We start from the raw sequence: 21,947 nt of genomic DNA, 5'->3' as shown, positions 1-21,947 counted from the left end.
GCAGACTAACCAATAGAACCACCCACACACTAAGCATTTTTTTCATCACATGCCACATTCAGAAACACGTGCAAACACACACACCTTCCTCTTTCTGCCAGCCTACCCATCATTCGTTAGTTGCTACATAAGGGGGTGGGGGTGGGGTGATTTTACCGTGACACAGTCTGGCTCTAATTCGCTGTTTCCACTGAGAGCCTGCATCCAAAAATACTTCTGCTTAACAAACTCCTCTGATTGCTGTTTGACTTTCTGTCTCCTCCCTTTCCTCCCGTCTTTAATCAGCATGTAAACAAGCGCAAGGTCATTTTCTTTCTTAAATGAAATGAGGGGAGATAAGAGGACCGAAGTGCAGTTAATCCTTTGGACACGCTGATGGAGAAGTTTGTCCGGTTGATGCTTGAGTGGTAATTATGCAGGAATGTTTCTGCTCTCACGGTCCAACTATCTATGGATGCATCATCCGTTTATCTCTTTCCTCCACTGCAAAGGTAAAGGGAAGGAAATAAATTGGAAAAGAAGAGGAATTTGGAAGAAAACTGAAGTGAGCTGGGTTACAGTTGAGCTACCACTACAGAGCCTTGTCAACACTTGTTTCTGATGCTGTGAAACTAGACTGAGACATCTTCTCACTAACTCCAGAACTCCTCTCTGTCCTTGATCATCTTACTCTAAGGGAAATATGAGCTAATTAACTCTATTTATACTATTTTTTATCAGTTTCAGCAGAAAAAAAAAATCAAATATTCATTTTTTTTGTTGTTTTTATTCTTTCTCACTGTTGCAGCCAAACAACCAGTTTTGATGCAGCGAAAAACTTTGATGCCTAATTGCTTGAGGAAATGTCGTTCTCTTTCAGCAAGCAGCTTCACTATGAGACAGCAGTTCAGCCTGAGTAAAAGTCTCAGAGCATCATTTCTGAAGGTGTGACAGCACAAGGGCCTCATTTCCATCCTTCTCCACTATTTATCAGCCTTCTCCTCTTTCCCAGTGAAGCAGCAATGTTAACAATGCTGTCCCCACATTTACCAGTTCTGCCTCATTACAGCCAAAGAAGTGGATAAATTAGTGCAGGAGAGCATGCACGGCAGAGTCCGACTCCACCTGTCAGCCACTGGGAGAGATAGTGAACATGTTGAACAGAGGTGGGGGGTGTGAAAGAACTGCTCAGCCTTCAACACATTTTTTGAGAAAATCCACTCATTAAAAGAAAACTCTTTTGCTTTCCAGAATTATTTCTTGAGGTTACTTTTTTTTTTAAACAGTGCCTTACAAAAGTATTCATCCATTGCATTTTTGACATTTTGTCTTATTGCAGGCTCAAACTTTTATGTTTTTTGGGAGAATATCCCCCCGCCCCCCCAAAAAATCCTGCAATTCTGAACTGAAAGAAAAGCAAAAATTATTTTCAAAATTTTTTACAGATTACAATCTGAAAAGTTTTATGAAAGTATGTATTTCAACTCTCTACATCTCCATAGTAAAATCACCTATGTAGTTAATAGCTGAATACAGCTGTTCTGTGAAAGTTCTCAAAGGGTTTGTGCGCAACCATTAGTGCACAAAACAGCATATTGAAGACTGAAGAACACAGCAGACTACCACCAATAAAGTTGTGGAGAAGTTTAAAACAGATTTAGGACACAAAACATGAGCTAACTAACATTAGGAAGAAAATACTTTTGTCAGATTAGAACAAAATCCAACATTTTTATCTGCACACAAAATGCTATGTGTAACAGGACAACAATATACTGGCTTTGATTAAAACACATTCATGTTGCCCAATCAAATCCTAGACCTAAAATTAAATTACATTGCAAACTGCTCTGTGTTGGTCTGTCAGAAAAACAGGTCATGAAAATCTTTTTTGTCATCACATAACAAAATGTAAATTATTTATTTACGGGGACACTAAAACAAGGTGTTGAAAGAATATTAATGAGCAGACGATTTCTGACATTTTATCTGTCCTCATCATTCGAGTTCTTCACTGTAAAGAAAATATTTCGGTACGTTATCAGTGTCACTGACACAAATTTTTAACAACTCTTTCTCTTTTCTTGGGTTTTACTTCATAAAAAAACTATCCCTCCAAAAACCTCTGATAAAAAGACATTCAAGATCAAGAGGCAAAAATAGCCCAGGTTTTTGTCATTCTCTGAACAACAAAAGTCTGAGTCCCCACAGTCTTTAAAAAGCATTACTTCTCTTTCTCATCGGTCCAGCATCTCTGGCCTACAATCTTTATGGGCTGGTTAAAACAACCATCTACGTTTGCGCTTCCTCCACATTCAGCAGTAAAACAGACAGGAGTTCTGTGATGTCCAGCCACCTTGGCTCCCAGGCACAACACTATGCTTTATGGAACACTGAGAAATCAAATCAGATGTGGGAAAATTAATTTTTGTATGAAATTAAGAGCCACCAGCCAAATAAAGGAAGACAATCCTGAGTGCATCCCTCAATCGTGATTCCATTCACTCTCTAATCAGCAGGATGGCCAAGCACAAGCCAGTAGCATAGTGAAAGCTCTCAGCCCACAGGGGATAAGAAAAACAATGGCCCTTTTTAATTTCTTTTCTAAAGCGAGCGGCTGAAAGAAAATGATATAGACGTAATTGGCGGATGAGTAGAGCAGAGCAGCCTTGAAGGAGGTGCAGCGTCCAACGCACAGACCCCTTTTCACTTTTCTCTCATGGTGGCAATGACTAAGGAGAACTGAGGTTTTACAAACCCCATCAAGGACAAAGTATATCAAATGTGTCTATGAGTGGACCTATTCAGTGTTGTTACATTACTATGTTCTCTGATAACATGAATCTGCAACAAAGAAAAAAAATATTCAGATCATAATTTGTATTTAAAAGGTTTGGATGTCAGACTATAAAAGTCAGTATTGTCACACTAAATACAGTGTAAAGTACTCCTAAGACCTTATCAGTTTGTAGACTTATAACTGCAAGTTTCAATGTATTTTATTGAGATTTTATGTGATAAATCAGAACAAGCAGGCTGTGGAAAGAATACAATTAATGGCTTCATTTTCTTTTACCTATAAATATTATACACTGTTAAATTAATTCTTGTTGTAACTATAGTCAGTTTCACTTTTCATTGCAATTGCATCTGCACATTTTTGGGGAATTTATTTGTACCACCGGTGCATATCTACAGACTGAAGCTCGTCCAATGATTCTTAGTAAAATAGCATAGGCTCAGTTAGTTTGGCTAGAGAGCATCAATCAAGTGTTGTTATTCTCAATTTAATTTAAGCCTGGACTTTGACTGGACCATTCTTATACAAGCCTTTTGCGGCTTTAAACCGTTTTTCTTCCAGTAGTCCCCTGTAATTAGCTCCACACATTTTTCTATCAGCTCTCACATGACTCCCTGTCCCTGGTGGAGAAATAAAAATTACATTTTGGTCTCCTTTTAAAAAGTGACTCCTTCCTTTGTGCAATTTGTTATATATTTTTATATGATGGATTGAGCGTTACTCATTGAAATTTAGAAAGTTTGAGATCTATAATCTAATTCTCCTTCCAAGTATAGGTTTCTACAGTTTTAGTAACAACGGCTCTAACTTGCTTTCACAAAAACTCTCTTTGAAGCACTGTAAAGTTTTGTATTGTAAAAATGCTGTTTGAATAAAGGTGCAAAAGCTTAAATTTTGTTTTGTTTTGCTTGGTTTTTTCTTTGTTTGTTTGTTTTCTCAGTTATAGTCACTCTCCTTCCCAACTGAGCCAGTCTAGATTTGAAATAATACAAGTGAAAATGCTGGTCTTTTATTTTCAATGTGCACCGAGGCAAACACACAGTCTATGTTTGCGGTGTGATGAAGGGAGAGAAAGTCAACAACACGGATGCACTGATCCATGGCCCCCATGGCTTGCTCTCAGTGATACATAATACTCGTATTGCACAATCTTACCCCGTCCCACTTTTTGGGGAGCATACACTGAAGTCATTTTCTGCGCTTTTAAAGCTGAGACAGAAAAGAAACAAATGTTTGAAAGCAAAGCATTTTGTCAAGCACTTTGGTCAAAACTCGAGCTGTCAAGGTTACCCTTTCAAGACTGAAGAGACACACTTCAGAAAAAAAGATTTTGTAAGTTTTTTGTTGCTTATCTTTAGCACAGCTGCACTCAAGTGCCTCTTCATCAATACTGGGGTGAGGCACTGCCAGTACTCGTCCTCAGAAACCAAGAATGTGGATCCATCAACAGACACCTTTATGTAAATGGCAAGAATAGAAGACGAGCGCTACCATCCGTGGGGATATGGTGAGGCAGAGGAAGAGCTAGGAGGAAGGTTAGAAAGACAAACACAGTGAAGTGAATGAGGGACAAAGAGAGGCTGAATGTTTTATTTATTAATATATTTGCTTTTTTCTAGAAATGTTTAATCGGCTTTTGGGCCACTGTAGCACCCAATTAGCATGCCTGTTACATGCAAACACAAAGAACTAATTGGCCTGTGAGGGAGTAAGCAGCGCGGCCCTGAAAGGAGAGATGAGAATTCATTTGAAGATCTGTAGCTCCAATAGTGCCATGTTGGGAGGCTATTTGGCAAATGGTTGTAAATAACATTATGCAGCTGCAATTGCAAATATTATTTTTACTTTCTTCCACTCTTTATTGCCAGATGGCATTACAAATAAGAAAATAGCACCGCAATAAAGTTTATGGGCTATCAAAGAAAAGCAGCTGGTCATCAGATTTTTTTTTCTTTGATCAACAACTGACATGGGTGCACAATTGTCTCGTAATAAAGCAATGGTAATGATTTGCTCAAATGATCTCTAAATATGGATGTAAATACTCAACATGTCAATCAGTGCCTGAGAAATGACATCCTTATCTGTCCCATCAATGTGAGCATGTTGTAGAGAGTTTGAGAATATGCTGGAAGCAAGAGTTTTAATTTTTAATTATATTAACTGTGCAAACCATAGCAGAAAGATCTGATATAAAGAGCTCATTGTGCTCCTGATGGGCAATGGATCAAACAAACGTAACGCTTTCTCCAACCACAACAGGCAGACAAAGAATCCCTGCAAGCAACTCAAGTGCAAAACAGTGTTTAAAAATGTTGTAAGAACATCTCTAGATGAGGTCGAAATATGATATCAAATGGTTTTTGACTCAAAAAAAAAAATAAAAAAAATCCTTGACTACTGAAGCCCAACACTTTGGAGCTGGAGAGATCCACATCTATTGTGGAAGAATCTTTTGACAGGCACATTACAGCAGGCTCTGCAATCCTTTCAGATGATGATAAAAACTGAACACTTTTTGACTGCATGGAAAATTCTATGTGGCAGAAAACACTGTGCATTAACACCCTGAACACACCATCCTCATCCTACTATGTCTCAACCATGAGACATAGTAGTGGCAACACCATGCAGTGGGCATTTGTCTGTTCAGCAGGAAGTGAGAAACTGGTCAGAGTTTCTCACTCCCTCTTGCTAGAGGAGAAAACTACGGAGGTTTTCCAATTTATGAAAAGGGTGTCTGGGCTCTCCCTTATAGACAGGGTGAGAAGCTCAGTCATCCGGGAGGGACTCAGAGTAGAGCCGCTGCTCCTTCACGTTGAGAGGAGCCGCATTTCCAATATTTCATTTTATAGTAAGACAATTGAAACTGTAGCATTTTCTATTTTACTCCTGCAGTTCAATTCATTAGCAATCTTTAGTCTTTCACAGTTTTTGCAACAGATGAAATGTGGCGTAAGTAGATCGCTACCATGATACCAGCACTACTACAACCACTTAAAATACTGACTGGATAAATTTCTTTTCAGAAATGAGCAATGTAATGTTCTTCATTAACAACAGAGCACTTGATTTGAGAGTCCCTTGCTGTCAGATACATATACAATGTTGATGTAGATGATTGCCATGAAATATGAGACTTGCAGTTTTTAGCACTCAGACTTGTCACTTTTCCAACAATAGCTCAGAGTTTTAGGACTATATATATATATATATACAGTACAGACCAAAAGTTTGGACACACTTTTTAATTGAATTCAATGAGAAGGTGTGTCCAAACTTTTGGTCTGTACTGAATACAGACCAAAAATTTGGACACACAGACGTGTCCAAACTTTTGGTCTGTACTGTATGTATATACAAAACTGTTGCCCCACTTGAACATCTCCTTTATTACTATTTATAAAAAAAGAGACTCTCCTCCAATGCTCTTCATTTTGGGACTACATAAAATAAAACTTTTTTTCCCATCTTGGAAAAAGTACATCTTGTTCTTTTTCTTGGGCTTGACTTTGTTATGTGTTCAGTCAAAAATGGCCCTTGCGTAATCACATTTTGGAGCTGTGTGAAGTATCCTTTGTTTTTAGCCAATAGTTGGTCCCACAATTCATGAAAAACACTCAATATCTCAACTTTGTGTTTTCATTTTACTTGGATCAGGCTGAGTTCTGTTATGTTTTACTTTCTACAAAGCATCATGTTTGTTGTTGCTTTCATGGATTATGTTACATTATAGTTAGAAATTCATTACATAGACAGACTGTACACATTATGTATCTTGACTCCCCTTGAAAAAATATCTGATTTGCAACAAAAACTATGAAAAATGTATCAGGAGCATTTGAGTTGTTGAGTCTAAATAACTAATTACTTTGATAAACAAAATAGCTAAAAATGTAAAGTATCAAATAATCTCATTGTAGCAACAGTCAAAATATTAAATACAAAAAGCAGCCTTAATGTGTCTTAATGCTTATAGTCACTACCAAATTTCCATCTTATTGTTTCTCTCTCTGAGAAATGTACTAGCTTATTAATTTGGGCACACTGTCTTCACCACTAGGCTGAAGTTAATTAGAGGACTTTAAAGAAAACTGTTGCAGAAGTTGTAATAGAAATCCTACCACTAGCCAACACTTTGGTGGTCTAACTACACAAGTATGTTTTTGAACTGTGGATGAAATAAAATTTACATAGCAACCAAAATGGAAATAGAAAACACTGAGTTCACTGAGGAAATGTTCTAGTTGTTCGTCCAACAAAGGAACACTGTGTGACTTGTGCTTTCTGATGAAGATAATGCCCAGTGTATTTGCTTTACACCAATGTTATCAAAGATACAGTTTTGTTTCTTGTCTGTGAGGAATGTGTTCTAGAAAAGGTCCTCTCAATTATCTGAAAACTATCTCTGTGCTGTGGAATTTCATTTTACAGCTTTGAATTGTAGCTAGAATTTAACATTTCAATTTTGGTGTTTTGAAGTTACACAAATGAGATTCACATATGTTGTGGAAATAAATGATTGAAATGCAGTGGTTATCTATCTTGATAACACCATAGTGTGCATAGTGATCTGGATAGAACTTTAACTCAAACCTAAAATTTCTAGTCCAGCAGACTATAACTGGTTTCAATTTCTCCCACAAATAGTTAAAACACAACAAACTTTCTCCAACATTGCTTAGTGACTGACACATTTAGATAAACAATGACACTCCAAATGCACACACATTTTGCAATCACTTGTGTAAAAACAGTACTTTTGGCAAAGTGTCTGTTATTTTTGAATCATTTTTTCTCTTAAGAAAAAGTCAAACTTTTCTTTAAATGCCACACGTCATATTGGAATAAAATGTGCATTTGGTTACCTGACAATCACACTGCCACAAGTGGGCTACACAATCATGTCTGCAACACTGGGTGGAGAAGCCGCCAAAATGGCAGTATTATGTGACTGAGCATCTCAAACCATTAGGCCATGACAGTGACAATGAGGCTTGTCCAGAAGTGTCACCTCTCCTAGTCTTTGTCTGTCTCTGCCTTTCTTCAGCTCCCCCTGCTTTCCTCTCCCTTCCTTCCTGTGTCTCATTCTCGCCATGTTTCAGAATCACACCCACACACAAAGACAGAACATCTTTATTAGTCGTCTGTATGCGGGCTGTGCTCAGCCTGAGATTGCAGGACTGACCCCTCGCTGCGAGCTGTACAGGGGAAATGTTTACTCAAACCCCACAGAACATGCCATTAACCTCTTTCTAGATAGAAGACAAACAAGAATGTCCCTCCATGAGGGCAATAAAGACAGGCACAGCAAGGACCATCATGGCAATCATCTCATTATGAATCTGCGGGAGGCAGTAAGGAGCCAGGAAGCTTCGTCTCCCGGGGATACCTACTCTGCTGTGTACCAGTGTGTCTAACACTCAGTGAAGTATTTATGACATGCAGCAAAGTGAAATCAACTAATTTGCCAAACACATGCACAAATGCATCAGCCACCTCTGCTTACATTTATGAACCAACCTATGTGCATAACGTCTTCCTCGTTAGTTACCTATCTCGCGTCTCACTCTGCCTAACTGCAGCCCCCCCTTCCCCTGGAGACGCAGAAGGATGTCCTCAGGCTGTGACTAAAGCCCCAGCCGGGGAAGTTATCCTGGCAGCAAAAGGAAAGGAGAGGCAGAGGTGCCTGATGAGAAGTCCGGTCACAAGAGAAAGTTTTCCTTCTTAGGCTCCTTCAGGCAGTAATTCAATCATGCCTTGATAATTCCCCCCATGTGAGAAATGAAACCTCCTTCAATACATTGAGGACAGATAGACAGCAGAACCTCATATTCATTCCAGATTGAGGACCCCCTTCTGGGTGGGATAAAGAACCTACTACAGAGTATGTTTTACTTATGTCATTTTAAGAAGCCATTACTTTAATTGAAAAAGTTACTTGTTGCCACAGGCCAGTGAAGGAAAAAAAAAAACGTAAGAAAAACAAGGGTAGGTATTAAAACAAAAAACACCAGATGGAGATATGCATGGTAAAAATTATTGTTTATACTTACTGTTTGATTATGTGTGATAATAGAAACAGGATTCCTCAAGGCAATTAGTGTCAGCAGCAGCCATATTGCAATAGGACAAGGGAAGGGCAGCACGGCCTGTTATGAAGGAGCGCTTATCAAATATCTCTGGCGGAGTGATTAGTGTAATAAGACACTGCAAGGTGAGATAGGCCACTCAGTATTTTAGTTTGCCTGTGTATGTGTGTCTATTATAGTGTGTGAGAGCTAATTTGTGCTTGAATGCACAAGAAATAGAGGCAGTGTAAACAGAAATGATTGAGTCTGTTCATCTGTTTTTATATCTGTCCACCTGTGTTTAAATGTGGATCTTAATATCTACTGTGTCCCTGTGAGCCATTTATGAGCCTGGGAGAGTGAAATTATTTTTATGTGACTGTAGACTTTAAAAGTAGTCTGTCAGTTTTAGCCTGTGACGGAGGGCAGATTGGGGGTACTTACCCCTGGCAGCGTCTTCTGTTCATGGAGGGCGCTTTGGGCCTTCAGTGCTGACTCTCTGGCACAGTATGTTAGAAAGGCACATCCTGAGTGGGCGTGGAAAGAGAGGAGAAATTTGATTAGATTTAAAAGAATTACATAATAATAGTTTGAATTCAGATGTTTACCAATATGATATTTGGAGGATTATAATTATTTAGTGCAAGGCATCACCCACATATTTCTATCAAGCTACGCTAAACAATTAAAAGGTTAAAGCTTCAAAACCACATTCATCATTCTTATTAAAGTGCTTTTAATAAGATGCAAAAAATAAATAAATAAATAAATAAATAAATAAATAAATAAAAATCCTGGTGTGATCACGGTTTTCTCAAGCTGTACGTAGCAGAGGGTACGTTTTCAAAAATGTTTTTAACTTCAGTGATGTATTTTTCTCATGTTAAAGTCAACCGCAGACCTTGCTCTGCTATATTGAGATACAGTGAAATAGAAGCAACCAGGGGTAGAAAATTGGGATGAGACTAATGAGTCTCATCAGGTTGTGAAAAAACAGTTTCCACATTGATCTGTTTGTCTCTACTCATTCAGGAGATGTTTGAGAAATACCCTCTGTTAACTGCTTGTGCAAACCTGTATCAAAGATCAAGAAATTTGAACTTAGACTGCAGCACAATGCAGCTTAATCAAGCTACTAACACACAGCGTTGCCCCTTCCCCACCTGTTGCTGGACAGTCACTTGGATGAGGGAAGGTTTATACACCTTTCCTTTATGTACAAGGTATACAATTTTGGCTCTTTTTTAAATACTTTCAATCACATTTGTTATACTTGCATTGCACCATACAGAGCAAACCAGGGAAAAGTATAACATTCTGCTCCATAAGCAATTCAGAAATACTTGGAGCAGAGGTACTTAAAAATAAGAGCTATAAAGATCCTTAAGAGGCTTTGTTATTGAGACCTAAATTTCAAAGTGCAATTATAACAGCATAGATACTAAAACATCAGAACGTTATTCAGTTTGGCTCCCCATGCAAAACTTTTCAATGACGCCTCTGGTAAATACAATGAAAACACATCTACTAGTATGCAATTTTACTCAATGTTATCATGCTAGAAGAGTCTCAATCCAGTCCTATTTACTACCATGAAACACAAGTAGAATACCTGAGAAAAAAAAAGTATGCACTTTAGTCTGATTCCAATTCAGTATTTACACAAAAGGGAACTGCTGATATTTAATTTTAATTGCAAAACTCCAAAACAAGCCAGCTCAAATTAATGAAGTGAGCCAAACTTCACTGTTCCTTGAAAGCTTAAGCATCTTGAAAAAAAGTATAACCTGCCAAAAAGAGAAATTTAAAAATGCATTCTTTTCCTCACTAGGCCAATATAAAAGCCTCACTGTAGTTTTACAAGTCATTGGAATTCATATATATCCCATCTAGAGGAATGTGGCTCTCTAAAGCTAATAGCTCCACACCCTCAGAGAAAATAACATGCTGCTTCAAAAATAAGATTTTCTTTTTTTACGTAGCAACTCCATCAGATTGAATCTTGTTAATGCATGCATTAACAAGATTCATCAGCATATCTTCTGATGAATGGAAAAGTGCTTGTGTCAGTCTCATGTAAAGGAGACCAAGCAAAACTAAGTGTAAAGTGTGACACACAGCTGTAAAACCTTGAAGTTTGTTTAATTTAAACCAAAGAGGTGATGAAAATGCTTAGTCAGCCTCGACTGGAAGATTTTTTCCTCTTTCCCATTTGTGAAAGAAATTACACCCACTGCTTTTTGATAAATGATTACTATCACAGTTACTGAGCCACAAATCAGTATGCACGGTGATGAGCTGAAACTGTACCCCCACACATCTCCGGGGGCTGTTCTTTGAAGTCGGAAAATTCAGGAGGCAGAATGTAAATACATAGTTTATGGCAAATACGTCTCTGACAAAAATGTGACAGCATTCATTAAAGGTTGAGTTGTTGCTCTGTTATGTGCTTGGCAGAGCTGACAATGGGTGACCCTGTTCAGAAGAGGTTTTGCACTGAGCAGCATAATTTCCCATTACTATATGTCACACCTACTGCCAAGGATTCCCATGGGGGACTACACACAAACACACCCCTACACGCCTGCAAGCTCACACACTCACATTCAGATGATACTCTGCATGCCTAGCAAGCATCATCCCCAAAACGTCAGCAGCACACTCTGGCACCTGGCCAAGGGACCTGCGTTTCACAACCTTCACCCACCTCCACAACTACGCAGTTACTCAAGAGGAAAAATCACCTAAATGACACTGACGAACCAGCTCGGCACACAGCAGAGCAGAAAAGTTTGGGAGCCTGGGGAAACACTTATCATCCTTTGTGTGACATTACAAAACTGTTGAGCATGAACCGAGAATGTCCAGAGGGACAAGTCCCACAAGAGACTCATGAGGTTTGTAAGCTAAAGGTAACACTCATCTCATTTTGCTTTTACATAATTCTGAAACTTTTTTGGTAGCAAACACCGACACACGTCGCACATAAGAGATTAACATCTTTTTTTTTTTTGTTTGACCCATTTTCTCTGTGATATCAATAAAAAATCTTACTATATTGTAGCTCTGCTGATTATAATTGGGTAGAATGCTTGAATGATCTAATTTGCTAATTTGTCTGTATTGTGCTGTGTTGAACCTCATTTGGCTTTTCTTCATATTTTTACCAGAATGGGTTTGATTAAACAATAAATTATTTTAAAAAATGTTTGAAATTGAAATGACTCAATGTATAATGTATCTGACAAAAAATAATAATAAAAAAACAAAAAAACAAAGATGTGTTGGGTGTAACAAACCCAGAGTCATTTAGCCTCAAAAATAATACCTAAACCTAATGTAGAGTTAGACTAAAAAGGAGAGTTACAGTCATACCTGCTGCAACTGTCATGATTCCAGCCCTTCAGCTCTGCCTTGGCTGTGCTGATTGCTCATTGCCCTCACCTGCACTGAGCTGGTTCCTATTTAAACAGCTGCTCGTCACCAGCTCAGTGCGAGATCGTCTGTTGCCACTGTCACAGCTTTCAAGCCTTGTTGTCCCATGTTCCAAAGAGTTTTCTGGTTTCTGATCCTGCCTGTTTTTGACCACAGAGTTTTGCCTAATCCTTCTGCTGTTGAAAGTCCTGTTGCTGAACCCTGCCTGTCTCTGACCCTGCCTCCTGCCTCCTGGATTCTCATTGCCTGAGACCCTCCCATGCATGACCCCGGACCGTTTCAAGACTCAGCTTCTGGTTGGTGGATTTTGTCCCTGTCGTCTGCTTGTCCCCTGAGCCTCCCCAGATCTCCCCTTGTCCATTTACCCTACCTGCCCCCGGCTGGACTCCTGACCTCTGTGGATCCCCCATCCCTGACTCCACCAGTGAGGCCACACCCTTCCACACCAATTATTTTTGTAATAAAACCTTTGGTGAAACATCCTCTTGTTGTGGCTGCATTTTGGGTTCTGGCTGATTCTGCTTTTAACATTACAGTAACTAAGTTAAGAAAATGAAATCAAGACACAGCCTGAAAATCAGTTAATCCAAGTATTTAGTGATTATACTGCATAAATGTATGAACATAGCTCGTAAAGCTGCAGTGTGTACTGGTAATAATAATAAAAAACTGTAATAAAAAATAATTTAAAAAAGTTTTTTCATGTATTTGTCTATACAACAAATGATTGACTGATCGGTGTATTTCTATATATATAAGGTTATGTACTGCAGCTTTAATTGCTGTATTAATACATTGCTTATGGTCTCATTTGAAATTGCAATTATTTGAGAAGCTGAATTTTTGGTCTCTTCAGCTGTAAGACTAGCAGAACATTTAACAGAAATGCATGTCTAAAATAAATTTCTAAAATATCTGACTGTGTATAACTGATATATTTAATCTGCTTCCCTTTGGAATTAAATTTCTGAAAGAAGAAGTTTTTAAATTCTTCAGTGTTAATTTGTTAATATGTTAAACCTATTTTTTTTGTGTGTGTGTCATGAAGCAGTATTAGTTTGTCTTTTGCTGACTCCACTTTTTTTTTTTTTAAACCAAGTGAAGTAAAACATGATGCAATCCTGCCAAAGTGAAAATGGGTTACTTTTCTTCAAGAGGCCGTTTTTCTTCACAGTTTACATGACTTATTGAACTGGACATCTTGTGCAGCACAGCTTTTAAAATCCTGACCAGCTGTATGATTTTCTCTGCTTCTTCACAGAACTGGAATCTCTCCAGGACTTTGGGAAAGGTTTGCATTCATAGGAGTGATGGTTCAGGGGACATCTGAAGCCTAGAGGAGTCAGTCACTTAGAAAGCCAGATGTTGAACAGATGAGAAGCATGAAGAGAAGGATGAGTGAAACAATGATTTTTGAGTGAAGATAACAGCTGGTAGCAGGTTAGCCTGTCAATTTAAAATTAGAAGATGACTAACTGAATTGGGAGCACATTTCTAATTTCAAATTATTACATACTATTGTGCCTATGCATGAATACAATGCAGAACTTAAAAAGAAAATCACATCATGGTCCTAAAGTAATAAAATTTTTTAAAGATTGGCGTTCCAAATTGCTTTTCTTTAATATTCAGTTGACACCATTAAAAAACGTTTGAACCACCTTTTTCAAAACTCAAATTAAGCTAACATTGACCGAAGATTATAGAAAGAAGTTTTCTGAATTAATTGGGGAAAAGAAATACAAGAGGAGGATTTCATAGATGAGGTTCTGAAATGAAGGCTAAGCTCTGGTGGTGGTTTGGCAGTCAGACTCATAACTTCCTGTGATGAGCAGGTTAAGTGGGGTGAAAATAATACTTTGGTAATCAAATACAATTTACCACACCATAATTTAAGCAAGGGACAAAAGTTCAACCAATTGTATGTAAGGGAAATGGGAAAGTAAACCCTGTGAACTGGTTCAAAGAAAAAGCAAGGAAGGTGAAATTAGTCTCTGCACTTGCAAGAAACATTTTGGGTAATTACTTTAAGAACTTTTTTTCTGACAATAAAGCCTTTTTGAACAACTTGTTTTGAAATGGAAATAAGCTTGTGTTAACAGCTGTGTGAGTACAACTGTGTGAGTACAACTGTGTGAGTACAGGCATGAAAAGTGATTTTGTTTGTTTGTTTTAAGAAAAAACCCCTTATCTACTAATTGAAATAACATCTTAACAAATGTGGTGAAAACCTCAGTTTACTAACAGGAACTTCTTGCAAAATATGTCATTTATTTTCCCTTAGTATTTATCAATGTCTAATTAATGTCATTTTTTTTGCAGAACAAAAATTAACATTAAAACTGTCTTATAGAAATAACACAAAATAAACAAGTGGATGCTATTACATGTGACAAGCAAAGAGACAAATATTTTAGGACTCATCCAGCACTACCCGCATCTGACTTGGCCACACTATTACCAGCCATCGCTCCATCTCTCCGTTGTTCCATCTATCGACTTTTGAAGCGGCCTGTTCACAGCCGTTAGTTGTCTGCTTCCCTCACAGCCTCCTTTCTAATGATCAAAGAGGTCATCTGTAGACTTAAGCTCCACCTGTCACTCAGCTTACACAGTCTGTCAGTCATTTACCAGCACTTCGTCTACAACGCCCCTGTTGTAGAGAAAGCCCAATACAAGCATCGCGCTGTGGCTCAGCTGTATTTATTGAATTAGAATTTATTACTCAAATTCAAAGCAAAGCAAAAAAAGCCAAAGAAACACTTTCAAATATTTGTTTCCAAATCACCTTTCTGCTGTGGTTTACTTTTGAAAACCCATTCCCCAAAATGCTTGCTTTCCAGCAGTTTGACTGGCTATTTTTAGTCAATTACACTGCGTAGACCAACCAAGGAGAGGAGAATGGATGAGGATATTTAAGAACTCTTTGTATCTCTTACTCCTGGCTGTGTGGCACAGCTCTTAGTCCCCCCTCTCAGCATCAGAGAAGGATTGATAGATAATGCTACTCAAGCAAAAGATTTGCCCCCCACTAACATTCAGCATGTCTGAACAATGCATGCACTCTGGCACTGACACTAAGTATTATGATAATGTATGGCTCAGCAAAATGATAGATGTTAAACAGCTCGACCTGGCTGCACCACGCACTGATGAGCACCATACACGCCGATAGTGCCAAGTCATCCCACGCACTGCATAAGGCTCCCCAAAGGCACGCAAACTATCAAATCAATATTAGAGGAAACTGTGTAGCAACTGCGGGAGAGGACATGCCTATCTTTTAAATAAATCTAAAAGCACTGTTAGTCATCTCTGCTCAAATGTCCAGGACGACGTGAAATGTAGAATTCCCCAGATATTCTCACAATTCCCCAGAGCTTCCCAACAGAGACAAAGTAAGAATTTGCAGAGCACAAAACATCTGTTCAGATTGTTGCAGTACTAGTCACATGAATTAGTCATAAGGAAACATGGCATGTTCCAATCTGGCCTTAAATCCATAATTATGGTGCAGTTTTGTGTCACAGCACCCGGGCAGTGAAGAAAAGTAGAGCCGCAAATCACCCATTGGGAACGGTTTACTAACTGACACCTGCAGGCATACCTATCACTTACTGGAAATAAAGTCAAAGCTTTATTAAGTACAAGCTGCAATTTCAAGGTAGGTGTCTGAATGCAGAGAGCAAAGTCATTATGAAGTTTTTAATTTAAGGGATCACAAAAATAAACCAATTATCTAAATTTAGTACTTTATTACCCTGAAGTTAAATATATGCATGTTAGACATTAGCACATTATGCCAATATCTTCTACAACACATTATACAAATGAGACACTGAAATTAAACTTGTCATTAAATCAAATTGGAAAATTAAAGACTATTTTACAGGTTTTTTTGTGTGTGGTTGGGTCTTACAAATGAGTAATCTATTAGCAACACAACATGCGGCAGAAAATGGGCAGGTTTCAAAATTAACCAACAAAAAGTACTGAATATCATTTCTATAAGTGAGATTGAAATTTAATGCAAAACAGAAGCTTCAGAATAAGCATTTAGAAACAATATAGGAAACAAAACAGTCATATCTAATTTCACAATGAATCTCATCTGGAAAAAAGTACTTTGTCTAATTTCTTTTGTGCTTTCCTGATTCTTTGTGATTTTCCTTCCAAGCAGTCAGACTTTCTTATAATCTTTTAAAGTTGATCCTGAGTTAATTTGTTGCCTTGCTGGGCACATTTTGCTAAAAAAATAAATAAATAAACAGGAATTTTACACAGTGAAAGGGCTCTAATAAAACTTATGTAGAACTTCTTTCACAAGGAAAATGTTTTTAGTGAAACTTTAACCAAAAACTGAATGTCAACAGAGATCTGAAGAATTATTGAAAACTGGAGATTCAAATGAAAGTTTTATGAAATGAAAGTGAAAATTTTATTTGAACATGTTAAAACAGAGTTATACCTTCCATTCACTGTTAAGATAAAATGTTATGTTATGTTATGTTATGTTATGTTATGTTATGTTATGTTATGTTATGTTATGTTATGCTTCCTAGAAGCCTGGGACACTTAGGTGCATTTATGCTGGCTGAATGAACTCAGTAAACCCAGGGGAGCTCATAATGTTGGGGAAGCCATAATCCAAATGGGAGAAAATAAAATGAGTGTGGGATATTATGTTCTTTAGCCAAAGTATTTTTTTCTTTTTTCCGACTCTTTCAGATAAGTTCAATTGAACATTGTGCCAGGTTCATAAATTGTTTACTGTCATGCTTCCTCTATGTAATTAATTTCTTTCTCTTTCTTTAGCTTTTCCTTCTTTTTTTTGTCTTTCTGTTGATTCATCAAAAATCAAGCTTAAAAGTTAAGAATCAACTATACCTGGTTCTTCTTTTCTCTGTGTCGTACCGCTACATTTCAGTTTTGATGACTCACACATCGACACAGCAGGAGTCTCGGACGTGGTTTGGATGAAGGGCCAGTAACAAAAACTAATCCCTATAATGCATGGGTGACATCTTATTAAAAATACATGCTTATGTTGCCCAAGTACTTTTGAATGTCACACAGGATGGAGCAGGCATGACATACATCAGGGTGGCCTTGGCGGAGGATGATTTGAACGTACACACAGTTTGGCTTTGGAACAAGATGACCCTTCCTGTGGCGACTATCCTCAGGACTGTTGACATTCAGGGACGGTTGAGGATGTCCGCAAACAACATGAACACTAGGAATATTGTTTTAATCGATCATCCAGGGTGCCGAAATGAAACAGTGGGATGATGAGGGGCAGGTCAAGCAACAGCGGCTGATGGCTGGAGGAACAGGTGGTGCATGGATGTCTTGAGGGATGCAGACACTGAGCAGCAAGACTTAACACCGCGCTCATTCCTCCCACGAAGGGCTTTGAATTGTGTTAAGCAATGAGATCATGAACTGCATCCCCTGTCTCACTTATTACATTTACATTTACAAGCTTGTGAAACAATATTCAGCTCATAATTTATTTCCATTATATATCTTCAGATGTATATTTTAATATTTAAAGTGATCAATTAACATATGTGTGTAAGTGTGTGACAGACATTAGAGTTATATCCAGCAGGGCATAACTGAATATTAAAGTGGGGTAAATATTTTAAACCGATCCAAACTAACAAAGATTATTATTATTATTATTATTATTATTATTATTATTATTATTATTATTATTATTATTATTATTATTATTATTATTATACATTGCTTTTAGTTTGCGGAGCTCAATCAAAATCTAAGAAAAACTTAAGAGATTCAAAGTTTATGAATATACATATTCTTAAGCAAACTTCGGACTATTCTTTAAGTTTAAGGTTTTTTTGTTTTGATTTTGTTTCGGTTATTTTATGACTTCCACGTTTTTTTCTTCACCCGACCCGCTTGCTCCCATTTATTTTTATCACAAGCATATCATTAGATCATTGATCGATCCCTGATGATCCGTGTCCTGTCTGACTAATTACTGAGCGAGCGCGGAGCCCGATCGTTTTGGACAATAAAGGGGCCGGTTGAAAGGGTGTGTGAATTTGTACGGAGCAAGCCAAAAGACGATGCACGCTGGATCTCAGCCTCCACTATTATCACGCATTGTACTTCCTGACTGCATAGCCGCCCACGGAGCACCATTACAACACAGCTGCCATGTAAATAGTATTTTCACACAGTTAATGACATCCGAAAAGTAAGGCAGCCTATCAGCCCGCTAAAAGGTCAGAGCTGCATGCCAGCACCACCTTAATCACAGAGGCTGATTGCCTGATAATGGTTTGCATTTTCCGCTCCCGTGAAAGCATTTATTTCTATTTGACAATGGGCACCAAATGCCCTTTTTTTTCTGAAGTTATAGAGAAATGCGGCTGCAAAATAGCAGCATCCCGTGTACTTGCCCGTCCACTGTCCCGCCCCCTTCACTGGCCTCACCAGGAGCTTCAGCACATGAGAGTCAATGTAAACACACACAAAGGCGTTTTCAGCTGTAGTATTCACGTGGACTCGCTGGACGCCGTAACAATTAACACTCCACTTCCCACTTTCCACGTGTTGTCTGTCCCTCAAGTACATCTATATAGATCTGTATATATAAGTGGGACAGACAACATATATCTATATACTTTCCTAACCGACTGCTCCACTACTGAGTCGGGGTATTTTTAATTTCTTCTACGGCTGCCTCTCTACGTATTTGCACTTTCTGCCTCTTATGTGTGCTGTATCTCTCCAAGGAATCGTAAAAGTAAGGAGGGCAAAGCAACCAACCTTTATGCATTCCCGTAAACCTGTCTTTCAGTACAGTGAGTTCATATATCTTTCCGAATTCCTCAAACAGGGGTTTCAGGTCTTTTTCCTCCAGGTTTCTGGGAATCTGCCCGATGAAAAGCTTGATGGCGTCGTGGTCCTTCATTGGAATGGTGTTCTGGCCGATGGTAAGCCCGTTCATCCTGCCGGCGCTGTTCGTGGTGCTGAATCCATTCTCCTGCTGCACTCCGTTTGCAGTGACTGTAGCCATCTTTCCTCAATGGGCCGGCGGGCTACTCTCTCTCTCTCTCTCTCTCTTTCTCTCTCTCTCTCTCTCTCTCTCTCTCTCTCTCTCTCTCTCTCTCTATGTAGTCAACTGCACAGTGTCACAGTGCACACCCCCCTCCCTTTCTTTATATCTTCCTCTCTTCCCACTCCTCCTCCGGTTCGTCTCGCTGCTTTTCTTCCTTTTCTTTTTTTTTTTTTTTTAAATACAGCCTATAAGCCCCGTCGTTTGGAGTTAGTGGTGTTTACTTCATCTTGTGCTTTAAACGAATTTCCATTTTCGGGTCGCCCCAACCCCCTTCCTCTCCCAACCCACACACACGCTCACAGAGTGCCACTGTGTCCCGTAAGAACAGTTCATAGTTTATGAACAGACCACGCCCCCTCGCTGATTTACATCATGAGTTTGGTCCAGACGAATGGAAGAGGAGGATGCCTGTGCATGGCTCCCAGAAGGCAGCGTTACAATGCAAACATTTGTGCAAAGTGAAATCCGTGGGATATTTAGAGTGTGTCGCAAAAGTAGCACGCTATTTGTGAATGTTTCCACATTTTGCGACGTAGTAATCCCTAATAGTGTATTTTATTGAGATTAATTGAGATTAAGGTATGTATGTGTGTGGGAGTGTGTGGGAGTGTGCGTGTGCGCGCGCGCGTGTGCACATTCTCTTTGAAAAGTTTCAAAAGCAGAGTCAAATACAGCAGTTTGAAATTAATTCTGCTGAAACCCTGGAGCTGCTGTTTGTCACTGTCCGTGGTGCTGAAGCCACACTGCTCTTCATAGACCGTGAAATAGATTGTTGGAGCAACAATTTCAACTGTACATGTTTGCTCTGCAGATTCTTCAAACCCTCCATCTGTCTGCCGTGCACATTTTTATTTATTTATTTATCTTTGGTCCTTTTTCTCACAAGCAATCACACAATGATGCAGTCAGTGCCACTCTTCAGAGCGGGTTTGTCTTTTTATGCAGGGGAGCGTGTGGCCTACTCGTATCTTCTAATCTCCACAGTGCACAGAAAGCTCTAATTAATGCAGATGGGAATGCAACATCAATACCAGACAAGTCTAGCTTATTCTGATAGCAATAAACATGCCTGATATGACTGTCGTTTCTGTGGATCTTCTTATGTATCAATTATTGATTTGTGTGTGGCAAGTTTGCTATAAACATGTGAAAACACTGCCTATTGCAAGTGTCTGGAATACTTAGAAGTGCCCTTTGGAGTGTTTGAGAGATTCTTCCGCATCTCAGCAGTGCTGATCTGCACCTGGGCCTGACCTTCAATCTGTATGTGGAATTTGTCAAGTGAGAATTTTGTATTTTTTTTTTCTGATATTTTCAGAGGATTAGAAATGCTTGCTCACTGAGGTGCATTCACAAAGCAGGCCTGACCTCTGCTAGGTTTTAAGTAAATGAGTACAAAAAAGATGTAATTAAATAGTAATGATCAGTTTGTTCTACCACCTTTTCTAATTAGAGCAATGAGGCAGCCTCTAAAGGAGATAAATTGATGATCTATCTATCTATGGGGCAAATTTTCTGAAAAAAAGGAAAGATAATAATCAACCAAATAACGTATGGATGCTTACAAGTGTGAGATTTTGAGTGGATTCATTCCAGTGGCAGGTGTTTCTGAAAATGTTTCTGAGGACCTTATTTGGTCACTTGGCAATAGGGAAGTATGTTTTGATGGATGGCAGGCAGTGAGCTGTACGGGACTTTCACTCCTGATGTTTGTCAGAGAAAACCAGTCTTTTGGGGACGATTGTGTTTGGAGAAGAACATTAACATCTGGTACGGGACTTTCTTTGTTCACAATATTTATTTATTTCCTGTTTGTTCACGTCTTTGTTCTCCTCAAAAACATAATGGAGCTTTTTTTTCCCCCCCGTAATACAACAGGTTTCCCTTGGCAAAACCATCAGGGCCACAATTTCCCAGAAACACATAGCTAATTTAACTTAAGTGCCAGTTTATTAGCTTTGTGATTTTGATGTTCTGCTTCTGTCTTTTCTCTGGAAAATAGTTTCCCTGCACAGCTGTGCAGACTGTGAACTGCCTAGTAGAAAGAAATGCAGGTACTGCATGATCTGTCTAGTTATGCCCATGTGTATGCAGCCTATTTGTGCACACACAGGCAAGCACACCTAATCTAAAATGTTGACAAGGTTCTTCTTTCTGTCTGTGCCGACCTCAGCACCTAGATGAGGTCGCACAGGCCACATCTCCTGATTGAGCTTCTTTTCAACAGAAGAGTAGCCAGAATTACTCAAGGCTTTTGTCAAGTGGAGGCGCACATACAAATAAAAGCCACATAGATGAAGAAGAAATACCTTAGGAATCTTGAAATCCTGGAAACATATATCACTCTAATCTTTCTATTATTTCATGATAAGAACTACATTTTCACATTAAAAATCACGGCCCTACCTGAGACGGAGACTGGAGTAAGGTGTGAACATGTTAAATGTGTCAAAAACAATTTCCAGACTATTGCAAAAAATTATTTACCCCGGGGAATTTACATAGTGGAACTCCAATTTTCCACACCTGAGTGAATGCCATTTCAGGTTTTATTACCCAAATTTTT

At 38.7% G+C, this 21,947-nt stretch overlaps 1 protein-coding gene across 10 annotated transcripts in view; it reads right to left on the bottom strand.

Annotated features, from left to right (window-relative positions):
* celf6 (CUGBP Elav-like family member 6) overlaps window positions 1-19,667 on the bottom strand; it is a 159,689-nt gene extending 140,022 nt beyond the window's left edge. For 5 of the 10 annotated variants that reach the window (XR_004339041.1, XM_032561289.1, XM_032561288.1 and 2 more), the window contains exons 1-2: window positions 19,090-19,664; window positions 9,295-9,377 (exon numbers count right to left, since the gene is read on the bottom strand). Coding sequence is in view for 9 of the 10 variants with exons in the window: in XM_032561289.1 (XP_032417180.1) it covers window positions 9,295-9,377; window positions 19,090-19,339 (333 nt within the window). In the remaining variant the exon portion in view is untranslated. Of the gene's footprint in view, window positions 1-9,294; window positions 9,378-19,089 lie in introns of all 10 variants that reach the window. The other 5 variants (XM_032561287.1, XM_032561290.1, XM_032561296.1 and 2 more) reach the window with 4 other exon arrangements.
* Window positions 19,668-21,947: the final 2,280 nt, after the last annotated feature.

This window comes from Xiphophorus hellerii, chromosome 4 (genome assembly GCF_003331165.1).
Source record: "Xiphophorus hellerii strain 12219 chromosome 4, Xiphophorus_hellerii-4.1, whole genome shotgun sequence".
Classification (NCBI taxonomy): Eukaryota; Metazoa; Chordata; class Actinopteri; order Cyprinodontiformes; family Poeciliidae; genus Xiphophorus; species Xiphophorus hellerii.
This window is presented reverse-complemented; position numbering and strand designations above follow the sequence as displayed.